The 21,900-nt window shown below is 41.0% G+C and overlaps 1 protein-coding gene across 1 annotated transcript; it reads left to right on the top strand.

The window, feature by feature from the left end:
- Positions 1 to 93: 93 nt before the first annotated feature.
- Positions 94 to 21,651, top strand: LOC307027600 (AT-rich interactive domain-containing protein 1A-like; the record flags this gene model as incomplete). Its single annotated transcript, XM_079695880.1, has 9 exons — positions 94 to 338; positions 3,006 to 3,098; positions 4,501 to 4,671; positions 7,521 to 7,833; positions 10,950 to 11,101; positions 12,504 to 12,622; positions 13,227 to 13,436; positions 13,983 to 14,187; positions 21,525 to 21,651. Coding segments are annotated over exons 2-9 (1,382 nt in total), but the record flags the coding sequence as incomplete, so codon positions are not given.
- Positions 21,652 to 21,900: the final 249 nt, after the last annotated feature.

Raw genomic sequence — 21,900 nt, forward strand, 5'->3', positions numbered from 1 at the left:
GTCCTCTGATGAAAACCCAAAATGTGCCAGATTTCGAGACCTAAATAACCTTTTCTGTAAAACCCATATTTAACGTTTCTCTCTCCTCTTTTCCCAGGATCTTTCGGGCTCCATAGACGACCTCCCCACCGGCACCGAGGGGGCTCTGAGTCCAGGGGTCAGCACTTCAGGTGTTTCCAGCAGTCAGGGAGAACAGAGCAACCCGGCCCAGTCTCCCTTCTCTCCGCACACCTCTCCTCACCTGCCGGGCCTCAGAGGACCCTCCCCCTCACCTGTGGGCTCACCTGCCAGCGTCACCCCGTCCCGAACTGGACCCCTCTCCCCCGCTGCTGTGCCAGGTAAATACTCACTACTGGGGTTTGAAATATATAGTTATTTTTTAATTTACAGAGGTAAACGAAAAAAAAATACTGGTGTTTTTATTTATTCATTTTGTATTTAAGATTAATTAAAAGACTAGAAATAAACAATCCAAAATATTTCTGAAATATAAATAAAATAGCATTAAAAAAATATACATGTGGAAATACAAATGTAAAGTTGCAAAATATAAAGCCGGATATTATATATACATACATTTAGCAAGGAATGGATTATCAAATATTAAATTGAGTTCTCTTCCAGCCAGAGGAGATTTGTTATAGTTATTGCAGTCGGAGATGCTTCTACAATAACACTCGTTTTATCATTTATGAATTCAGTGATTTTTCTTCTAAAGATTATACAATTTCAAACAATAATCAGTGATAACATTTTTTTAAAAATAATAATAAAATATTTTAAAAAAAGAAGAAAAGTGAAATAAATAACAAATGAGAAAGATTATAATATTTTCCAAAAATAATCGGTGTAAAATAAAGATAAAATAATAATTTCAAAAGTAAATAACAATAAAGTAAAATTCATCAAATAAAAAAAATCACAATAATCAATGCAATAATTCCAAGCATCCTGGACATTGGAACAGTCCTTCGGCGGCACTCGATGACTTGGCATCCTTGAAATAGTGGCTCTGGAGCATCCTTGCTCGACATTGAGAAACACCCTGTCTGTCTGTCTATCTGTCTATCTGTCTGTCTGTCTGTCTGTCTGTCTGTCTGTCTATGTGTCTGTCTATGTGTCTGTCTGTCTGTCTTGTCTGTCTTGTCTGTCTTGTCTGTCTTGTCTGTCTTGTCTGTCTGTCTGTCTGTCTGTCTGTCTGTCTGTCTCTTTTTTTGTTTGCCTGTTCTCTGACTCTCTTTTGTCCTCTGGTTTCGTGTCATGTCATTAAATTGAATAATTTCAGTATAATTGAGAAGGCATTCTGGTTCTGCTTGAATATAAAGTCTGCCCTTGTCCTCGGTGTTGGTTTTATTTAATTCAGAAAGAGGTTTCAAAGGTCTACTTCAGCGCTGCTTACTTCAGTGCTATTGCACATTATATTCAATCAAATGTTAATTAATTGAGCAGCTTAGGATGTAATAAGGGCGACTGTGGTTGCGAGGGAGTGCGGTCGTCTTTCAACCAGAAGGTTGTAGGTTCGATCCCAGCCCATGCAGTCGACATGTCGATGTGTCCTTGGGCAAGATACTTAACCCTGAGTTGCTCCCGAACGGTGTGTGAATGTGTATGAATGTTAGTCCCTAGAGTGAGGTACACTGCTCTGTATGAATGGGTGAATGACATGTAGTATGTAAAGGTGAGCTGCGCAATTAATCGTATTTTACTTTCGATTTTGGCTTGCAACGATTACGAGAACAACGTAATCGAAATAAAATGATTATTATTTTTCTTTAAAAAAAAAAAAAAGATGTTTTTTTTTTTTTTTTTAATTGGTTTTTCAGTTTAATTCTACTTAACGTTCAGGGTAATCAACTGTTAAAAACATACTGTTACATTTTTCTTTTCAATAAATTTGATGTTTTCAAAGTAAATGGATAATCGTTTTTAATAATTGTGATATCAATTATTGACCAAAATAATCGTGATTATTGCCATAATCGTACAGCCCTGATGTAAAGTGCTTTGAGGGGTCTTAAAGACTGGATAAAGCGCGATATAAGTACAGTCCATTTAATAATACTAGTTATCCTGCAGGTCAAAATAACACCTGCTAAAGAAAGTAGGAGCTTTGTTGTCAGATATGGAGTTGGATGCTGTGTGAAACATGGAGTAAACTAACAGCAGACAGATCTAGAGATTTTAATTCCCCTCACAAATACATAACAGATAACATTTGTAATTCATTGAGTGCCGTGCCAGATGGGACGTTTTCTCCCAACATGGTGCCAGAAAGCCTCCAGACGGCAGAGACTCAGAAGTTACGACGACTCATTGTTCAGCGCAGATTAACGGGACGATGTCAGAGTGTCTGTTTTTATTTTTATTTGATCGGCTTATGGTGCTTTGATGGCCAATATTTCAAAAAGATTGGAGTGGACATCTGTAAGATTTTAGTCATTTGGCGACACTCCATTTACTGGTGGTTGTAAAAACTGTTGTTATAAAACTACAGCTCCCAGAATACCAAGGGGCAGCAACAAAAAGTGTTGTCGTTTTTAATAAGATTCAAGATTCAAGGCTTTTATTGTCATGTCTACAGTGGAGTTATGACGTGTGTGTGTGTGTGTGTGTGTGTGTGTGTGTGTGTGTGTGTGTGTGTGTGTGTGTGTGTGTGTGTGTGTGTGTGTGTGTGTGTGTGTGTGTGTGTGTGTGTGTGTGTGTGTGTGTGTGTGTGTGTGTGTGTGTGTGTGTGTGTGTGTGTGTGTGTGTGTGTGTGTGTGTGTGTGTGTGTGTGTGTGTGTGTGTGTGTGTGTGTGTGTGTGTGTGTGTGTGTGTGTGTTTCAACAAAGATGCCTTTTTCCATAACTCTATGATCAACAAGTCAGAACAGTAAAAGTAAAGTAGTCAGTTAGTTGTCTTTTCATTTCTTCCTGACAGATTTGACACAGTTTCTGCTCCAGAGACGAACAAACGTACTCGGAAGTCCATTTAAAGTTTGTCCTTTGTGTGTTTTCTCTCCTCAGGTAATCAGATGCCTCCACGGCCGCCCAGCGTTCAGTCAGACAGCATCATGCACTCCTCTCCCATGAACCAGTCAGCCATGGGCCAGGAAAGGGGTGAGTGTTAAACATCCTGTATCAAGAGTTTTTCTGCACAACACGGGTTCAAATCATGCTTATAAGGTGTGTTTTAAAGAAGCAGCAACAGGGCTCCGTCCTCAGCTGCTCGTAGGTGTTTTATTTGTATTGCATTTGTAAACACTTCCTCAGGCGGAATCTTTAAATGGAAAAGTGCTTGTAGTGTACTCACCAGGTCAACCGAGGGTAACAGCACACACACTGTGTGTTTGTGAGGAAGTGAAGAGTGAAGTTCTTCACACAGCGACATGATGTGTTACTGAACTTAAGCATTAACAGAGAAGAGAGGTGTTTTACTAAGAACTATGGATCTTATTCAAAACCTCAAAGTCTTAAAAGACCTTGAATTGATCACTCTATGGCTGAATCCCAAACCACGCCCTACACACTCCCCCTCCGTGACGGAGTGAACTCCGTGGAGTGACGCTCGCAGCTCAACGAGGCTCCCTCCTGTCAGATGGAGGGAGTAAATACAGCAGCAAGCTTTGGGTCAAACTCCCCTCTCTCCGGCAGAAACAGGAAATGCCGTAACTGTACGTAACAACGGTTTCAAATCAGCATCTCAAAAAATAAAATTAATAACTAAAATAAAACTCAAAACATCTTTAATTGTGTCTTTTATTTTTAAACCTGATGTTTATAAGCTTCTTAGTTTTTCCAACTTTATAATAAAATGCACACATTTACCTTTTTCTAGAATAACCACAGGTATGATCCTAAGTTAAAAACATATGAGGTTATCATGAGGTTGTGAACATCGCAGTTTATAAGTGGATGTTTTCTGGAACTACTTGTAAACAGCGTGTTTCCTGACGGACACACACAGCGTTGAGACCGGTCAGGTAGAGACCGGTCTCAAGTCACCACCGATGCAGACTCGCTGTTTGGGGGCTTGATAGCCCACTCCCCCTCCACACTCGTTGGTTTGGAACAGCACTTAATGTGGCGGACCCTCCGCACAAACGGACAGGTAGTGTGTATGGGGTGGTTTGGGATTGGGCCTAAAATGCATTATTGGTACAAAAATGACTTGAATACATTTTAAGGTTTTTTGGTTAATCCTGGGATATTATTTTCAAATAATTCCTCTCGCATTAAGGTCATGCAAGTCCTGATAGCGTAATAAAGTCTTTAAAAGGGCGTTAAAAGCCTTGAATGTATTGGTCAAAAAGGCCTTAATTTGTTATTAAAATAAATGATCTTATCTCTATAAAATTACGTATGCTTCTCTCATTGACATCACGCAGGTATCCGAATTGCATAGAGATGTGCAGACAATTTGTCCTAACTTTATTTCCGAGGGGTATTTCAAAGAAGTGTTAAATCTAAAGCGCCCTAAGCTGCAGAACCCTGAATGACGTTCTCTCACGATCCTCTCCAGTGTACATGCGTAACCCTCAGATGCCTCCGTACGGGTCCCCGGGACAGCCTGGCTCCGCCTTATCTCCACGCCAGTCTTCTGGAGGCCAGATGCATGCTGGGATGGGACCATATCCCCAGAACAACTCCATGGGAAACTACGGGCCTCAGGGGGTCCAGTACGGTCCGCAAGGTGAGGCAAGGGGGGGGGAGCAACAGCTTTATATGCCCTCTTCACTGGTGGACAAAAACGTAGGAGAGAACAGTGTCAGTTAGTCAGGGTTCTTTTTTCCAATCCTCCAAATATTATGAATCCTGCAACTATTAATGATATTTCATAATGGACACATGCAAAGGTAAATGAGCCATTCATTCAAGTGTTGCAATGCTTATATATTTGCAGTTTTAAGAAAGTCAATATTTCCGATGGCTGCAACTTCACATCAAAATGATTAAGTGTGTGTGTGTGGCTCCCTGCTGTCTGCCACCACATACTTCCTACTTCCTCCTTACTTCCTCCTTACTTCTTCCCTACTTCCTCTCTACTTCTTCCCTACTTCCTCCCTACTTCTTCCCTACTTTCTCCCTACGTCTTCCCTACTTCCTCCCTACTTCTTCCCTACTACCTATGTCCTTCCTCCCTACTTCCTCCTTACTTCTTCCCTACTTCCTCCCTACTTCTTCCTTACTTCTTCCCTACTTCCTCCGTCCTTCCTCCCTACTTCCTCCGTTCTTCCTCCCTACTTCCTCCGTCCTTCTTCCCTACTTCTTCCTTACTTCTTCCCTACTTCCTCCGTCCTTCCTCCCTACTTCCTCCGTCCTTCTTCCCTACTTCCTCCTTACTTCTTCCCTACTTCTTCCTTACTTCCTTCATACTTCTTCCCTACTTCCTCCGTCCTTCCACCCTACTTCCTCCGTCTTTCTTCCCTACTTCCTCCGTCCTTCTTCCCTACTTCTTCCCTACTACTTCCCTTCTTCCTCACTTCTTCTTCCCTACTTCTACTGCTCGCTGTGTGAGACCGCGGAGCGAGAGTCAATTATACAGTCGCTTTCGTAAAATCGTAAACCATATGATGAAGTTGTCGTCCTGCAGTCATCACTGTATACTTCGATAAATAAGCAAATGCAAAAGGAAATGAGCACTTTATTTATTAAAACTGCAAATATATAATAAGTTACTGCTATTGCAAAAGTGTTTTAAATGCATGTGTTCTTCTCTCTGCAGCTCGTAAAGAATATTGTGAACTGGTAATGTCCTCTGATCTTCAATATATATTTATATATATATATTATATATATATATATATATAAGGGCAAAGGGAAATGAGCCTATGGCACATTGATAACAAATATCGCAATAATTATACCATACTACTTTATTGAGTTGCAAACCTGATATTTCCTACAGCTGCAGCTTCATATCTTCCCTTCATATTGCTTCAATTATTTAAATGGCAAAGTGACGGTGTTCACAGGAAATGCAATGTGTTGCTTGGCAACTCGTAAAAAAATATTATGAATGAGTTGTCGCTCTGCTATCATCCCACTTTCATAGATGGCCCAGATTTATATATTTAAAAAAAAAAAAGGCTTTGAAGTTCCCTCTCACTTCATGTATTTATGAAATCACACACGCTGCACTTTGAAGTCTCAGATGGTTTCTGTGCTTTTGAAGAAGTTGTGAGTGAGAAATCCATCAGGCTGCAGAGGAACATTTTAGATCAGGACGTCTGCAGCTCATCAGGGAAGCAGAAGACTTCATAGACCTGAGGAAATGGAAACCTATCTGATGAATCTTTTTGGCTAAATCTGCATAACCAGGACTGTTCAAACATAACACCTGCACTGTTTTACAACTTTAACCTGCACTCTGATGTAACAACACAGTCTCACGGCATTTCGTGTCATGGTCACGAAATTAATCGTGTTCACCAACACGACGATTTGGCGGATTTTTTTTCCGTGTCACACAGAACGATTTTAAAAGCAATGTAAATAATAACAAATTCGAAGGAAAAACATAAAAAAAAAATACAGATTTCAGTATTCTGACACAGAACGATTTTAGAAGCAATGTATTTCTATTGGTAGTATGTTTCGTGCCTGCACCAAATAATAACAAGTTAGAAGGATTTTTTTTTTTTTTAAAGAAATACAGATGTCAGTATTCTGAGGCTCTGAGCCACATTTCTTTTCCTCGCGGACGGCAAAAAAACTCTTTTAAAATAAAAGGGATAGGGTTAGGCTTAGGGTAAGATATTGAGTCAGAAAATGTTTTTATGAACCACACAGCTTCTGGTCTTCCAAGACCCGACCGGACAAAAAGACCGAAACATACTACCAATAGAAATACATTGCTTTTAAAATCGTTCTGTGTGACACCAACAAAATACGAAATTCGTGTTGGTGAACACGAATCAATAGATTAAATTAATTTTGTGACTATGACACAAAATGCCGTGAGACTGGGTAAACATATTTAACATGTTTTTACTGTGATATCTTGTTTTTTCTTTACTTAGTTTTTATTTCAGTTTCATTATACATACATGTTCACGTTTTGATCAACAGTTTTTCCATTTTCATTTAGCTGTATCTACATACAAACAAATCAATAATAATAATAATGAAATAGACATAAGATAAATAGATACTAATAATAAAATAAAACAGCAAAGGTGTATGTGGTGAGATCTTGTTTTTAATAGTGACTTTATCACTTGCTGTATTATTATTTTAATTTGTATTCTATTTAATTTTTACCCTGTGTGAAGTAATAAAAGTAGGCGGAGCTTAGGGGTCCAAGAGGATTATTTGTAGAGCAGGTGGAGACGGATAAGGGTGCAGCATTTCAGGTCATTCGGAGTTACGGTGCGACTGTACATTTTTCCGAAAACCGACTTTCATAGGTGGCGCTAGCAAGCACGTTGGAATATTTTAACCCGCTGCTCTAAACGCCTGCATTTCCCCACGGGGATAAATAAAGTCTTAAAAAAATCTTATTTTATCTTACCTTATTTCTGTGTCTCTGTAACTCTCCAGGTTACCCCCGGCAGCCCGGATACACAGGCATGCCCAACGCTAACTACCCCACAGGTCCCGGGCCTGATAGAATTATGAGCGGCTCCATGAACCCCATGCCTGGTCAGGGTGGGGGGGTCCCGTACGGAGGCATCCCACCCGGTAGATTAGGCCCCGGACAGATGGGTCCCCGGCCTTTTGGCCCCGGGATGGCAGCAAACATGGCCGGCATGCCTCCTCAGGTGGCGTCTGGGATGTGTCCGCCTCCAGGCATGAACAGGAAGGACGGAGGACCCTCGATGCACCACGGACCAACAAACTCCATACACAACAGGTGATTAATAATAATTATACATTTTTTATAGCGCTTGTCCTAGTGCTTATTTGATTAGATACTTTTTGAAAAGTCTCTGGACGCCATGCATAAACATATAACTGCTTATGTAGCTTCACTCTCTCAGTGAGACGTTGTGAAGCATTTGAGGATCAGTATGCATTGAGAGTCTGCAGCCCCATCCTTTAGGTGTGTGTGTGTGTGTGTGTGTGTGTGTGTGTGTGTGTGTGTGTGTGTGTGTGTGTGTGTGTGTGTGTGTGTGTGTGTGTGTGTGTGTGTGTGTGTGTGTGTGTGTGTGTGTGTGTGTGTGTGTGTGTGTGTGTGTGTGTGTGTGTGTGTGTGTGTGTGTGTGTGTGTGTGTGTGTGTGTGTGTGTGTGTGTGTGTGTGTGTGTGTGTGTGTGTGTGTGTGTGTGAATATGCAGGTTTTTGTGTGTTACCATAAAAAAAATGTTAGCTTCTTCCCACGTGCAAGCCGGTCCGCTGTGTGCTCGAGTTGCCGCAGACTGGATGGCAGTAGACCAAACACTTATCTGTGAGAGAAAATGGAAAAGTGGAGAGAGTGTGAAAGCAGGAGATGGTTTTTGAGATGAGTGAATCACATATTTCCCCTGCGAGGATGCCAGCGCAGCCTACAGAGAGAAACACTCGTGGGTTTGGCAATTGCTCGAGTCATATGACGTAAATTGATGGTTCCTGCAGAAAAGAGCTAAACCTAGAAAGCTGAAAATGAGGAAAATTGATAGGTTTGTTCCAGAAACGCCTTTTATTTCTGAGCCGAGATGGCAAAAGTACACACATCCTTTCCTCAAGTAGAAGTACAGATACTCGTATTTAAAAATACTCTGGGAAAAGTAGAAGTACTGACTAAACTTCTTTACTCAAGTAAAAGTAAAGAGGCTTTGAAATGTACTTCAGTAAAAAGTACCCATAACTAGCAGCTGTTTTAAAGAGTACCTGACCTCCCTTTATATTAATAGAACAATAATGTCATTGTTAGCTAATGAATGTTTCCATGCTGAACAACGGCAACATGACAACGTTTCCATTGGTCCCTCTTCTTTAGAGAAGACCAGGAAATGATGGCTACACGGATCGTGTTCAAATCAATAGGCACGCAATGACTCTAAATAATAATGATCACGCCACCAAACACACATTCAGACTAAAGGAACCAGCCTGTTTGGGAAATGAGAGAAGTAGAAAGTTCAGGTATTTGTGTTCAACATGTGAGAAGTAGAAAGTACAGGTATTTGAGTTCAACACGTAAGAAGTAGAAAGTACAGGTATTTGTGTTCAACATGTGAGAAGTAGAAAGTACAGGTATTTGAGTTCAACATGTAAGAAGTAGAAAGTACAGGTATTTGAGTTCAACATGTAAGAAGTAGAAAGTACAGGTATTTGAGTTCAACATGTAAGAAGTAGAAAGTACAGGTATTTGTGTTCAACATGTGAGAAGTAGAAAGTACAGGTATTTGAGTTCAACATGTAAGAAGTAGAAAGTACAGGTATTTGAGTTCAACATGTAAGAAGTAGAAAGTACAGGTATTTGTGTTCAAAATATAAGAAGTAGAAAGTACAGGTATTTGTGTTCAAAATGTAAGAAGTAGAAAGTACAGGTATTTGAGTTCAACATGTAAGAAGTAGAAAGTACAGGTATTTGAGTTCAACATGTAAGAAGTAGAAAGTACAGGTATTTGTGTTCAACATGTAAGAAGTAGAAAGTACAGGTATTTGTGTTCAACATGTAAGAAGTAGAAAGTACAGGTATTTGTGTTCAACATGTAAGAAGTAGAAAGTACAGGTATTTGTGTTCAACATGTAAGAAGTAGAAAGTACAGGTATTTGAGTTCAACATGTAAGAAGTAGAAAGTACAGGTATTTGTGTTCAACATGTAAGAAGTAGAAAGTACAGGTATTTGAGTTCAACATGTAAGAAGTAGAAAGTACAGGTATTTGTGTTCAACATGTAAGAAGTAGAAAGTACAGGTATTTGAGTTCAACATCTAAGAAGTAGAAAGTACAGGTATTTGTGTTCAACATGTAAGAAGTAGAAAGTACAGGTATTTGTGTTCAACATGTAAGAAGTAGAAAGTACAGGTATTTGTGTTCAACATGTAAGAAGTAGAAAGTACAGGTATTTGTGTTCAACATGTAAGAAGTAGAAAGTACAGGTATTTGGGTTCAACATGTAAGAAGTAGAAAGTACAGGTATTTGTGTTCAAAATGTGAGAAGTAGAAAGTACAGGTATTTGGGTTCAACATGTAAGAAGTAGAAAGTACAGGTATTTGAGTTCAACATGTGAGAAGTAGAAAGTACAGGTATTTGAGTTCAACATGTAAGAAGTAGAAAGTACAGGTATTTGAGTTCAACATGTAAGAAGTAGAAAGTACAGGTATTTGTGTTCAACATGTGAGAAGTAGAAAGTACAGGTATTTGAGTTCAACATGTAAGAAGTAGAAAGTACAGGTATTTGAGTTCAACATGTAAGAAGTAGAAAGTACAGGTATTTGTGTTCAAAATATAAGAAGTAGAAAGTACAGGTATTTGTGTTCAAAATGTAAGAAGTAGAAAGTACAGGTATTTGAGTTCAACATGTAAGAAGTAGAAAGTACAGGTATTTGTGTTCAACATGTAAGAAGTAGAAAGTACAGGTATTTGAGTTCAACATGTAAGAAGTAGAAAGTACAGGTATTTGTGTTCAAAATGTGAGAAGTAGAAAGTACAGGTATTTGGGTTCAACATGTAAGAAGTAGAAAGTACAGGTATTTGAGTTCAACATGTAAGAAGTAGAAAGTACAGGTATTTGTGTTCAACATGTAAGAAGTAGAAAGTACAGGTATTTGTGTTCAACATGTAAGAAGTAGAAAGTACAGGTATTTGTGTTCAAAATGTGAGAAGTAGAAAGTACAGGTATTTGGGTTCAACATGTAAGAAGTAGAAAGTACAGGTATTTGGGTTCAACATGTAAGAAGTAGAAAGTACAGGTATTTGAGTTCAACATGTAAGAAGTCAAAGTCAAAATTTGTCAGAAAAATAAGTAGTGGAGTAAAGTACTGATACCAGAAAAATTCCACCTCTGTTTCTGAGTTTCTAAGCAAGCTTATTCTTCTGCAGGCCACCTGGATATCCTAACATGTCCCAAGGAATGATGGGAACAGGATCTCCGTACGGGCCGGGTATGAACAGCATGCATGGGATGATGAACCAGGGAGGGCCAGGGCCAGGGCCGTATCCAATGGGAACAAACCTACCCAACAACAGTCCTGGTGAGTAAAAACTCTGAAAGAATGTTAAAATGTAGAGTAGTGCAGCCGACCCTGAAGGTAGCATCTCATTGGTTCCCTCGACAAACAGCCAATGGGAGTTTCCCACTGGATTTTGGATTATTTCAGAAAATGCGATCTTTGGCAAACACACATTTATGACACTTACACATTTTGTTAAGCAGGATAATTTCCACATATTAACACCACTTAAGGACTTTTGAAGTAAAAACCTAATGTTGGGCTATAAAGGAACTACAGCACGGTCACATGACTTCACGTCACCACCGCTAAGCTAAAGGTGGCTAATGTTGGGCTATAAAGGAACTACAGCACGGTCACATGACTTCACATCACCACCGCTAAGCTAAAGGCGGCTAATGTTGGACTATAAAGGAACTACAGCACGGTCACATGACTTCACGTCACCACCGCTAAGCTAAAGGTGGCTAATGTTGGGCTATAAAGGAACTACAGCACGGTCACATGACTTCACATCACCACCGCTAAGCTAAAGGTGGCTAATGTTGGGCTATAAAGGAACTACAGCACGGTCACATGACTTCACGTCACCACCGCTAAGCTAAAGGTGGCTAATGTTGGGCTATAAAGGAACTACAGCACGGTCACATGACTTCACATCACCACCGCTAAGCTAAAGGCGGCTAATGTTGGGCTATAAAGGAACTACAGCACGGTCACATGACTTCACGTCACCACCGCTAAGCTAAAGGTGGCTAATGTTGGGCTATAAAGGAACTACAGCACGGTCACATGACTTCACGTCACCACCGCTAAGCTAAAGGCGGCTAATGTTGGGCTATAAAGGAACTACAGCACGGTCACATGACTTCACGTCACCACCGCTAAGCTAAAGGTGGCTAATGTTGGGCTATAAAGGAACTACAGCACGGTCACATGACTTCACGTCACCACCGCTAAGCTAAAGGTGGCTAATGTTGGGCTATAAAGGAACTACAGCACGGTCACATGACTTCACATCACCACCGCTAAGCTAAAGGTGGCTAATGTTGGGCTATGAAGGAACTACAGCACGGTCACATGACTTCACGTCACCACCGCTAAGCTAAAGGCGGCTAATGTTGGGCTATAAAGGAACTACAGCACGGTCACATGACTTCACGTCACCACCACTAAGCTAAAGGCGGCTAATGTTGGGCGTGATGACTTTTAGTCGTTTCATTAAGACACTTGTTAGCAACCGCCATTTTTGAATTCACTTGTGGAGTATTTACTGACATATTTTAGGTCGTAAAACAAACATCTCTTCAGCTTGTGTTAATGCTAACTCATTTCCAGGTTTGAGGACTCATTCCTGCACCACTCTGCCTCTATGTGGTTAGAAGTCTAGGAAAGATTGGTCAAATGTTTTTTTTCCATCCAGGAATGCCCCCCAGCACGGAGTTTGCCATGGAGAAAATGAACCCTGCTCTGAAGATCAACAACAAAGTAGAGGGGACTCCCAAGCCCGAAACAACAACAACAACAACAACAACAAAAAAGGTAGAATGAAATGATTTTAGTAAAAAAAAATCTGCAGTAAATTAATAAATTAATCTGAAGAAGTAATTATCAGCAATTATTTGGATAATTGCTTAATCCTTTAGAAAAAGCTGTCAAATATGGAAACTTGAGCGGAGCAAAACACACACTAAGAGTTATACCTAACACGCTTAGTGTTATCTACCTCTGGAACTAGCTAAACTAGTTCTACATATATTTATTCTTCACTGTCGGGTCACTCATTACTGGATCAGTGAGCTGCATGAGACGGATTCATCTGACGGGCTGTCAGGAGAGGGAGGGGGGAAAAGAGAGCGCTTCTGCTCATTTCTCCCGTGTTATTATCCAAAGTAAACTTGAATAATGATTTTCATTTGAATGTAATAATTATGTTGGTTGTTGTTTGTGGAAGCGCCAGTGAATGAGCATTAACTGAGTTTTAAACATCACTTTAAATGGAAGATCCCCATAGGCCCCGCCCACTCGTCCTCATATCTTATATTGGCGGATACTGATTCCCGCGATCGGCCCCAAAATTGGCGATCGGAGCATCCCTATATTGAAGCTTTTCCTCACGATTTCTTCCTTTCTTTCGCCCTCGCAGAAGTCGAGCTCTTCCACCCTCACTAACGAAAAGATCACCCGTCTGTATGAGCTCGGCCCGGAGCCGGAGAGGAAGATGTGGGTCGATCGATTTCTGGCTTTCGCGGAGGAAAAGGCGATGGGAATGAACAACCTTCCTGCTGTGGGACGCAAACCTCTGGACCTCTTCAGACTCTACGTGTCCGTCAAAGAGATCGGAGGCCTCACACAGGTACTTTAATCAGAATAAGGAAAACTTTCATTCGTCCAACGACGGGGAAATCTACATGGAGAGTGCAGACAAAGGAGAAATGAAACAAGTAGACTAACATAATTAGATAAGAGGCAAGCGCGCATCAACAAAATATGTCTTGTATATTTGCTGTGTATATATACATAAATACTTTGTTTTTCTCATATATTTTGTATATTATTATATTTATTTATTTGTATTATTTACTTTTGTAATTTTTTTCTTTAATTTAATTTCAGATTTATAGTAGGCATGTTTTCTTTGTTTTGTTCTACTTATACCTACATATGCTTAATTCGCTTTTATTTTGAGCGAATTACATGCATGGACAAAGCAATTAAAAACAGTAGATTAATAAAAACAAGAACTAGCACCATAAGAGTAAGTGAACATATTAAAGTAGCACCCAGTAATACTGTACACTGTTATTGCACAGCAGTGTCGTCTCATTCTGAACAGAATATCAGTGTTTCAATAACAGACAATAATTCCTCAAGTCTTCCTCTCTTGTCTCTCGCCCACCAGGTGAACAAGAACAAGAAGTGGAGAGAGCTGTCTACCAACCTGAACGTGGGAACATCGAGCAGCGCTGCCAGCTCGCTAAAGAAACAGTACATCCAGTGTTTGTACGCCTTCGAGTGCAAGATCGAGCGCGGTGAAGACCCGCCAGCGGACTTTTTCAACACCGACTCCAAAAAGAACCCGCCCAAGGCCCAGCCCCCCAGCCCAGGTGAGAATTCCCCAAATTCAGAAGCACTAGCAAGTGTTTAGTTTATTTGTTTATAGTATCACGGAGAGTCCGCATTGATCAACGGTCACAAAAAACAGTAAACGGGGCATTAGCTTTAGCCAACATTGCTAATTTCCAGCTGTTGTCCTCGGCCAGATGGTAATAGACACCTTTTTTTAAATCACAACACATCAACAGTTATAAAGAAACGATGAAAGACAAGTAGATAAAGGATAACAGAGAACAATAACATGCAAACCCACGTTACTACGTACATGTCTCATCATCATAACGCGACATGGGAAACAAAACCAGACTTCACAACACGTAGCATTACGGAGGAAAAACGGCAATATGTCTTACTTTTTGCTGTTGTTCTGATCAAAAGTTGTGTTCAATGGCATTAAAACGATAAAAACGCTGCTGAAGGTTAATCCATAGGTTAATCCAATGTGTCTGTCACTTTGAAATGATTTCTGATAATCCATCAGCAATAAACCTAGCTTTCAGATTTCAGAGCGTAAGATAGCTTTCGACTGCCTGCACATAGCTTTCACTTCTCAATGGTAACGTGTCTGTGTATTTGGAACTTTCTCTTCGATTCTATTGGCTCTAACGGTTCAAAAGAGGTGTCAATCATCAAAATCGACCAATTGGGTTCCAGAGAAACCCAAATGACCCCAGAAGAGATTTTTTTTGCTAAACCTCTCTAAAAAGGTCAAATATCACTTGTTTTGCATCAAGCTTGATTCAGGGTACTTATTATATGTTATAGTTTGGATTCCTAAAGCTTTTAGTCTCCGATCCCATCATTCAAGGGTGGTTTTCACTATAAGTAATGTTTTCTTTTTGGACGGACACTATCATTTTTTTTTTTTTACTATGTATAATCTGAATTTACTTTAAAATAAAAACATCTATATTGATTCTGACTTCTCTACATCCAACTCACAGGTGTATCATTACTTTGAGAAAAAAGATTATTAATTTATCCCTTTTAGAAGGGAAGATATGGTCATTTGTTCTGGGCATGTCATTTTCGAGCCTGAGGCCTGAACAACAGGCTATGGGGTTAACAGGTTAAAGGGGTTGAAAGGGGTGGTGTCTGATATGGGAATGAGGATTATGAATTAAATGTATCAATGAATGGGTTCCAGATTAGCAAGTATTTCTCAATGTGAGATTAGAGATTAATCACACTGCAGTTCAGTGGTGCAGTGAGGTTTTTGTAGGCTCAACCGGAAATTATAAATACAGTTCTTGACAAACAAACATAAACACCACTTTTATTTTTACATTTTTTGTATTCAGGGTCAAAGTGACATCACTATATAACACTCATGCTTTTATTTTTTTCATTTTTTTTCTTCAAAACGCATTATATGTGATAGGCTAAGGGGCGGGACATCTCTAGGCGGTTGACCAATCACAACAGAGCCGGCCAGCTAACCAATCAGAGCAGACTGGGCTCTGGTTTCAGACAGAGGGCGAAAAGAGGTGCTGCAGCACAGACAGTATGAGAACAATAAAGAGCTTTTTGAACATTAAAGCATGGAGACATGTAGAGACACTACATACTGATATACACCTGAACATCAGCAGGAGAGGACTCTTTAAAGTAGAGACACTACATACTGATATACACCTGAACATCAGCAGGAGAGGACTCTTTAAAGTAGAGACACTACATACTGATATACACCTGAACATCAGCAGGAGAGGACTCTTTAAAGTAGAGACACTACATACTGATATACACCTGAACATCAGCAGGAGAGGACTCTTTAAAGTAGAGACACTACATACTGATATACACCTGAACATCGGCAGGAGAGGACTCTTTAAAGTAGAGACACTACATACTGATATACACCTGAACATCAGCAGGAGAGGACTCTTTAAAGTAGAGACACTACATACTGATATACACCTGAACATCAGCAGGAGAGGACTCTTTAAAGTAGAGACACTACATAGTGATATACACCTGAACATCAGCAGGAGAGGACTCTTTAAAGTAGAGACACTACATACTGATATACACCTGAACATCAGCAGGAGAGGACTCTTTAAAGTAGAGACACTACATACTGATATACACCTGAACATCAGCAGGAGAGGACTCTTTAAAGTAGAGACACTACATACTGATATACACCTAAACATCAGCAGGAGAGGACTCTTTAAAGTAGAGACACTACATACTGATATACACCTGAACATCAGCAGGAGAGGACTCTTTAAAGTAGAGACACTACATACTGATATACACCTGAACATCAGCAGGAGAGGACTCTTTAAAGTAGAGACACTACATACTGATATACACCTGAACATCAGCAGGAGAGGACTCTTTAAAGTAGAGACACTACATACTGATATACACCTGAACATCAGCAGGAGAGGACTCTTTAAAGTAGAGACACTACATACTGATATACACCTGAACATCAGCAAGAGAGGACTCTTTAAAGTAGAGACACTACATACTGATATACACCTGAACATCAGCAGGAGAGGACTCTTTAAAGTAGAGACACTACATACTGATATACACCTGAACATCAGCAGGAGAGGACTCTTTAAAGTAGAGACACTACATACTGATATACACCTGAACATCAGCAGGAGAGGACTCTTTAAAGTAGAGACACTACATACTGATATACACCTGAACATCAGCAGGAGAGGACTCTTTAAAGTAGAGACAATACATACTGATATACACCTGGACATCAGCAGGAGAGGACTCTTTAAAGTAGAGACACTACATACTGATATACACCTGAACATCAGCAGGAGAGGACTCTTTAAAGTAGAGACAATACATACTGATATACACCTGAACATCAGCAGGAGAGGACTCTTTAAAGTAGAGACACTACATACTGATATACACCTGAACATCAGCAGGAGAGGACTCTTTAAAGTAGAGACTCTACATACTGATATACACCTGAACATCAGCAGAATATGTCGTCTTTAGTGTCCTATCATCAGTGTTTCTGCAGCATGCCAAATCTTTCAATGAATGTCGGATACTAAAAGTCAGTGTGTGTGAACTGGCAGTCAGTCAGAGGTTAAGGGGGGGGGGGGGTGGGGGGGGTGGGGGGTGTGACGCCTGGAAGCTGTTTGCTTTGGAGGGACTCGATTTTTTAGCTGCCAGCAGAGACCATGTGCTGCTGTCAGACCCTGAGTCAGCGCTGGAGAAACGATACAGGAGACATCAGGGACCCCGTCAGCTGGCATCAGCCCTGCAGTTAGAAGGGGGGGAGGAGGGAGGAAGGGGGGAGGAGGAGGTGATTTGGCGATAGTGATGCCCCCCCCCCCCGGCCCAGGGCTACAGAGCTCCCTGGAGATTAGTGCTGAGCCAGAAATGATGAATGGGGTTGAATGTGTGTGTAAAATTCTCTCTCTCTCTCTCTCTCTCTCTCTCTCTCTCTCTCTCTCTCTCTGTGTGTGACTTTACTCATTTTGTTTCCATCCTCACGAGATCCCCTTCCTCCTTCATCTTTAGTGGAGGGAAATCCCTGCCCAGAGGGAGGGGGGGGAGGAGTTGGAGTAATGTGTGTGTGTGTGTGTGTAATGTGTCTGTGTGTAAGAGAGAGACAGAGTGGTGTGTGTGTGTGTGTGTGTGTGTGTGTGTGTGTGTGTGTGTGTGTGTGTGTGTGTGTGTGTGTGTGTGTGTGTGTGTGTGTGTGTGTGTGTGTGTGTGTGTGTGTGTGTGTGTGTGTGTGTGTGTGTGTGTGTGTGTGTGTGTGTGTGTGTGTGTGTGTGTGTGTGTGTGTGTGTGTGTGTGTGTGTGTGTGTGTGTGTGTGTGTGTGTGTGTGTGTGTGTGTGTGTGGTGAATAAATGAATGTGACCTGCAACTGACCCCGCTTAGCCTGTGTGTGTGTGTGGGGCTGTTTAATGAATGGGAACCTGTGAGTCATCAGACTGGCGTGCTAATAGTGATAGCGGAAAGTAAAGTACGAGATGTCACACACACTAACAATAACACACACACACACTGGCTGTCTATACAGGTCAGGCAGCCGTATTACAAGTTTTAAATACTCGTATTTACTTGTTTTTTGTTGTTGTAGGAAATGATCAAATACAGGCGTGGTGTTGTAGTGAAGGAATGCATGACACACTGGTATGAGACATCAGAAGGTTTTTTAATTTATTACGACTTCTGTGGTATTTCTGAATTATTGGCATGAAGTCTGACAATTTTCTGACTTTTAGCTACCCAAGCATGATTTTTTTGTTTTGCTCCACGCGTTAAGGTTTCTAGATTAACTGCGTTTGTTTTATGCGTTTACGTTGACATATTTGAATGCTAACTTTAAGCAGTACTTAGTATAAAGATGACATGTAAGGTATTGTAGGATCCAGAGTTTCCGTTGCCGGTCAACATGTCCGTTAAAGTTTAAATCTTCCGGACTAAATGAGAAAAGTGCCGGTCAAAGGTCTTCGTTGTTATTTATTCAGCTTTAAAACAAATTGATATTATTCGATATTAAACAAACTAATTATAGTAGATTAACTACATTATTCAAAATCATACAGTAACTTATAATTACACGGGAATAATAAACGGAGCGCTCTCTCCCTCTCCTGGCAGCCCGTCAGTATCATGCAGCTCGCTGATCAGTAATGAGAGACCCGACTGTAAAAAATAAACATACCTATAACTAGTTACGGTAGTTTGAGAGGTGATTAAAATAGCTACGTGTGATATTCTAACCTGAAGTGTGTTTTGTTCCGCTCACCGGCTGATCTCTCTCTCCCGTCAGAATAGACTTGCGTTTATGTCCATATCGATCAGATCCAGCTAGTTCTAGCTAATGATATGACTACCTGCTTATTAAAAGACCTCTCAACAATAAGCGTCGCTATGCAACCGGGTGAGGCCACAAAGTATAGCGCAGCATTATGCATTTGTTTACATGCCCAACGGAACCCCCGAGGCATTACCAACAGATCAACGCACAATCAACCCAGACAGGACATCTCTTTCTCCACATTACGTGTTAGACATTAGACTTGACTCTTCTTGTCTGTCACATAAGTGGCGCAGCTGATGCGGTATTGCGCTAAGGGGAAATTATTTTGACCAGAGAGATTTAGATTTACCGGTCAAAGCTAACGGAAACTGGTCGGATCTTTAGATGGTACACTTCATGTCTCCTAAAATATCTCAAAAAACTGGATCCAAATTTCATCATTATGAATATTTTCCCTCAAATCTGTACTGAAAAAGCTGAGATAATGTTAAATGTAACTTTTTATGCTTGTTACTATGATGGTATAACTAATATAAAATGTTTTTCAAGTTGTGAAATTATGACACAGATGCTTTAAATTGATAATTTGGGGATTTACTGGGCGACTGGACCATTCCTGATACAGGGGCTATGCCGGGACTTCAATGCCTTTTGCCCTTTTCACCAGCTTGATAACATGAGTCATGTTTTAGATCATTATTTCCTGGTTACTCAAAGGGGGGTGGGGGGGGTGTCTATGTCATGCTGTGATGGATCCGTAAGACTCAACACTTTCTATTGCTGTCTTCACACTTAAAAAGAGAAACCAGTCAGCTTGACACAGACCTGTGTTTCCTCTGTGCTGCGCTCAGAAATACCTTAATGGGATTTAGGATTGCTGAAAGCAGCGTGTGTTCCCTGAAAGCCCCACATCAGGGCTCAGTTTACCCACAATCCACCAGCAACGCTCGCCTTTTATGCCTGGAGTTAAAGGATGTTCTCTGAATCCTGAAGGATAACTCAAACCAAGATGATTTCTGTCCTTTTTAGTAGTTGAGTCTGTTGAGACTTGGCTCGGGAACCAAAGGACCGCGGACCAAATACAGAGTCAAATAATTGTTTGAATATTTTTTTTATACATAGATATGCTTTTTATTATGGATAGACAGAGTTGAAGAGGCGGGTTTTGAGGCGGGACTGGAACAGGGTGAGGGACTCAGACTCACGGAGGTCTTGGGGGAGGGAGTTCCAGAGCTTCGGGGCTGCCACAGAGAAGGCTCTGTCCCCAAAGCTCCGGAGTTTGGCCCTGGGTTGGAAAGTAAACCGGCTGAGGTGGATCTGAGGGTCCGGGGAGGATGAGGAGGTCAGTGAGGTAGGGGGGCGGGGGGGGGAGATGGTGGTGGGCTTTGTAAGTGAGGTTTGTAGTGGATGCGGTGAGACACGGGAAGCCAGTGGAGTTCTTTGAGGACCGGGGTGATGTGATGCCATGATTTGGTGTGGGTGAGGAGTCTGGCGGCTGCCATGGTGTTCTTTGCTAGTGTGGGATCTTTCAAATTTGACACCGGGTGTGTTCACACCAGCCTTCTATAGTCCGGTTGAATCGAACCCTGGTGCGTTTAGCCGCTTAATGCGGTTCATTTGGGTCGGTGTGAACACAGTCCGAGACCGCTGACGTAAACTAAACAACCGGACTCTGGTCCGCTAAAATAGGTGGTCTCGGAGCGCTTGCTTGTGAACTCTGGAGCGGTTCATCGCTGGTGTGAACGCAGTCCGCACCAAAACATAGGAAGCGTAGTATTTACGTGTCACAAGAACGCGGATATCTTCAAAATCTTTAGCGAAAGAGTCTTTCAAGACATCCGCGGTTGTTTAGTTAAAGAGTGAAGCAGAATGAAGTGTTGAACAGTGTCGTGTAAAGTAGCTACATAAAAGTAAGAACACCTGTCGTCGGTGAAACGCCCTCCTGACTGCAGAACGTCTCTCATTATATGTGTTATAATGTTTTTTAACTGACGTTGTCTGATTATATAATCATATGCGCGGGCCGCTAGTGTCCGTTGATCTCCAGATTAACAGCAGCATGAGAATAACCTGCCGATGCTCCATGGCGGAGGCTCCGGTAGAAATTGCCGGGATTTGCGTTTTTACCCCCTTAATGTCTGACCAATGGTTGAACAGCATTTCCGTGCACATGACTTGTGTTTAAAGTTTATAGTCCGTTTGAGTTTTGCCCGTGTGAACGCAAACCGAACCTTCTGAGAAATGAAAGAATGCAACAAACTGTGGTCTGGAGCAGCAGAGAGCAGACTATTAGGTGTGAATGCACCCTAATGGTGCTTTTGAATTGATCCAGAATGCAGTAAAAATGTTTAATTATATTGATTATCCTCCCTATATACAGGCGATATTTGTCAAGTTACAACAATAATGTTCTATATAACGCTTGTTCTGGTTGTTAGAAATGTGGTGTTTTTAATATCCATGTGTGTATTCGGATCTATGTGTGTTATAACATGTAAATAATAAAACTCACACATCTGTTTCCTCTCCTAATCACTAACTGAGTGTGTTTCCTTGTTCCTCAGCTGGCTCTGGGTCCCTGCAGGGCCCTCAGACTCCTCAGTCCACCAGCAGCTCCATGGCAGAGGGGGGAGACCTGAAGCCCCCCACCCCCGCCTCCACCCCCCAGCTGCCTCCAATGCCCGGAGCCAGGTACCATATATTATATATAGTGTTTCTGGGATATCAGGAGTCATCAGATTGAAATTAAAGTGATCCGTGCTGCAGGAAATAATAAAATACAACAAACAGGAAAACAGTGGTGTAGTGGAAAGGAGCTAAAATACACACACAACTAAAAAGAGTGTTAAAAAAAAACACTAATAATTATAATAAATACAATAATTAAAAAAACTAATTGTAGTAGTAATAATTTCCACAATAATAGTTAAAAAAATGCTT

The sequence above is a fragment of the Notothenia rossii genome (genome assembly GCF_949606895.1).
Source record: "Notothenia rossii genome assembly, contig: scaffold_384, whole genome shotgun sequence".
NCBI lineage: Eukaryota > Metazoa > Chordata > Actinopteri > Perciformes > Nototheniidae > Notothenia > Notothenia rossii.